At 34.3% G+C, this 3583-nt stretch overlaps 1 protein-coding gene across 1 annotated transcript; it reads left to right on the top strand.

Moving 5' to 3' along the window:
- Positions 1-227: 227 nt before the first annotated feature.
- On the top strand, positions 228-3304 carry LOC143612385 (1-acyl-sn-glycerol-3-phosphate acyltransferase 3-like). The gene is made up of 10 exons (XM_077086379.1): positions 228-352; positions 1059-1098; positions 1211-1284; positions 1488-1547; positions 1622-1699; positions 1779-1937; positions 2016-2141; positions 2329-2421; positions 2784-2870; positions 2956-3304. The coding sequence occupies exons 1-10, from the start codon at positions 269-271 to the stop codon at positions 3178-3180; spliced, it is 1026 nt and encodes a 341-aa protein (XP_076942494.1). The 5' UTR covers positions 228-268; the 3' UTR covers positions 3181-3304.
- The last annotated feature ends 279 nt before the right edge of the window (positions 3305-3583 follow it).

Below are 3583 nucleotides of genomic sequence, written 5' to 3'. Positions count from 1 at the left end.
ATTATTATTATTATTATCCGATATGGATGATTCTAGCCTTAGTTTTGTCGCGTTTCAAATATATATATATGGATGTTTCAAGACAAATGTTACGTTTATTTTATGATCTTTTTAATCCGCAATAACGTGTTAAAGTATTCAACTTTGAAGTTTAGAGTGTTGTATGAAGATAAAATTTGTTATGAAGAAGTGGTGATCTTTTAATTAACTGATCATGTTTGTTTTTCAGGCGTTATTATTCGTCGTTATCCGTCCGTGTTCAAAGAATATGTATAGGAAGATCAATGCTCATCTTGCTGAACTGTTGTGGTTGGAGGTCATATGGCTTTTCGACTGGTGGGCACACATTAAGGTGTTTTTACTTTAATCCTCTAATTACTATTATTGTATACATTCATTCCTGTAGCTGTTATTTCATTTTCCTTAGGCCATCCGTTATGGTGTAACTAGCAATGACCAGTTAAATCGTCACGTCACGTAGGCAGTGAGGCTTTAACTAGCGTTGTGAGTTAACTAGTTACAAAAAACAAAAGACGTGATTGGTTGTTAGTCCTGATATCCGTTATGGTTTAACTAGCAATGACTAGTTAAATCGTCACGTCACGTATGCAGTGAGGCTTTAACTAGCGTTGTGAGTTAACTAGTTATAAAAAAAACAAAAAACAAAAGACGTGATTGGTTGTTAGTCCTGGTGGTGGACCCCACCTTTTGAGCCTTTGGGCGCTAAGGCACTAACGGGAAGAAGGGTGGCGCCCCGTTTCTTTTGCATGGCACGGTGTTCAGTTGCTAAAGTTGGTGACTTGGCACTAAAACGCCTTGGGCGCCAGACCATAACAAATTGTCTTACTATATCATAGAATCCTCAATCCTGCTAAAAGTAAAACATAAAAAATATATCTTGTAATTATATAAGATAATTTTGGCTTCCTGTACTTAATAAAGCTTGTGTTATTGATTTGTATGTTCATTTTCAGTTGCGTCACAAACGTATATGATCATAAACATCACTATGTAATAAGTTTCACAATTTGAGGGTGATCTGTTTCACCTTTTTGCAGGTAAATTTGTATGTAGATTCTGAAACACTTGACTTAATGGGTAAGAGATATCCTTACTCCTTAATTAGTCACTTGTGGTATAGTTCAGTTGTTCATGTAGTTAAAAGTATCACATTTGTGTGCAGCCTTGAGAATGTTTTCATTATCTTCAGGTAAAGAACACGCGCTGCTTATTTGCAACCATATAAGCGACATTGATTGGCTCATTGGATGGGTCTTGGCTCAGGTAATTGTTTAGATGTTTACGTCATTAAACTAGCAAACATCCGGTTTCCCGTAGGTTTTGACTTTTAAACTTTGAAAATTGCAATATGTGTGCATTATGCGCGTAATTTAAAACGAATTGTTCTACAAATGTAAAGCATCTCTCTGTTAAACATTATGTCATTATTCTTTTTTCTTTTATTTATTTTTATTTCTTGTTGGCAGCGTTCAGGTTGTCTTGGTAGCGCTCTTTCTTTAATTAAAAAGTCATTAAAGTTCCTTCCGGTGAGTTAATTACATTTACATATACTCCTCGACTAACCATAGACGGTGTGCTTTATGCTTAATTACTTATGTAGGTAATCGGTTGGTCAATGTGGTTTACTGAATATATATTTTTGGAACGAAGCTGGTCCAAAGATGAAAACACATTGAAGGTGAGTTTTTAAAGAAATTCATAAACTGAAACTTCCGTAACTCGTTTATTAATTATTATTATTTAATATTTATCTGCAGGCAGGTTTTGAGAACCTAACCGATTTCCCAATGCCATTCTGGTTAGCTGTTTTTGTTGAAGGGACTCGCTTTACACAGGCAAAGCTTATTGCTGCTCAAGAGTATGCTATTGCAATGAAGTTACCGATTCCCAGGAATATTTTGATTCCTAGAACAAAGGTTTAACATTATTTATTTTCTTAAATATTAATTATGATAAGATACCGATGTTATGGTTCTCAAGTTTGTATCTTTCAGGGCTTTGTTGCTGCGGTCAATCACTTGCGTTCATTTGTTCCAGCAATTTATAACTGTACGGTGGCTATTCCTAAAGATGAACCGTTACCTACAATATTAAGAATGTTCAGAGGAAGATCTTCCACAGTAAATCCATGGTTTTTTACAGTTCACAAAGCTTCATACTTGTCTTTGTTTTAACAAAATACCTATACATGACATCATTATTTCACCTTCTATTGTTAAAGTAGCTTTTATTCCACCTAAATTATTTCGAAGATACATTTTATTCATGTTATGCTATAAAAGGACCTATAAAAACTGTTTCTTGTAGGTACACATACATATCAAGAGACACTTGATTTCTGAACTACCAGAAACCGACAGTGGTATCAAACAATGGTGTAGAGACATATTTGTCGAAAAGGTATGGTTAACACACCCATCATTTCATCAAGTATAACATCATAGACAAATTGCCAGGTCATACAAATTAGGTAACATGCTCATGGAGTCATGGATAAACAAGTAATTTTGTAGAAGGGGTCGAAATGGCCGGGTTGGGTTGGCTGACCGGAAACACATTGTGTCTTAACATTGTAAAATCTCTTTTAATTGTTTATCAGTTAGTGTGCCATATATATTTTTATGAATACGTAGATAACATTTAAAATACGGTGATTTAGGACGTTTTATGCATTAAAAAACAAATCAGTAGATGTTTAATCCGTTTGACTCATTATTCAGAAGTGAGTTGAAATCACCACCTTTAATATATCGGCTTTTCAGGATGCTTCATTGGAGTTACATAAGTCTCAAAACTCATTTGCGGGAACTGAATGCCATAATATTGGTAGACCAAAGAAATCCTTATTTGTAAGACATCTACTCCGAACTCGATCACAATGTATCTCATTTTTTATACACTCTTTTACCATTTTGGTTTTGTTATATGAAACAGGTGGTTATTGTTTGGTCATGTCTTCTGTTATTCGGGGCGGTTAAATTATTCGAATGGTGTTCGTTCTCATGGGGAACAATTGCATTTTGTGCTCTACTTTTGTTATTTGTTGTGATCTTGATGCAGACTCTAATTCTGTTTTCTCAATCAGAAAAATCAAACTCTCTACTATCACAAACAATCCATTATAAAGAAGACACGTTGAATCAGAAGCTTATTCCTTGATCAAACCGATCCGAACATAACGTGTTGATACGTTTTTGGGTACAAAGAGTTTTACCCTCTTGTAGATTCTATGAAGCCTTAAAACAGGTTCTGTAAGCCAATTGCTGGTTGTAAATGTTCATTTATTAGCCATAATTTATGTGCCATGGTAGTCATTGTGGTGTTGTACTTATACCTGTCTAGTGTCACTTTATGTGGCCTTTTGAAACACACTTGGTGATGTGTAGTAAATAGTAATTATGAAATAAAAGTGCTGAATTTTATTTTTATTATTATTATCTAAAAAAGCAAATAATATAAGAAATTGGATAAAAAGTATAACACTGTTGGTATTTGGCATGATTGGCCAATAAATAAATAGAAAATGGAAACCCGGGGCATGTTTGTAAATTACCATCCAGAG

Source organism: Bidens hawaiensis, unplaced genomic scaffold (assembly GCF_021521415.1).
Source record: "Bidens hawaiensis isolate Kalapana, Puna unplaced genomic scaffold, B.hawaiensis_p1.1 tig00034576_1, whole genome shotgun sequence".
NCBI classification, from domain to species: domain Eukaryota; kingdom Viridiplantae; phylum Streptophyta; class Magnoliopsida; order Asterales; family Asteraceae; genus Bidens; species Bidens hawaiensis.
The sequence above is the reverse complement of the archived record's forward strand: the minus strand, read 5'-3'. Positions and strand labels throughout refer to the sequence as shown.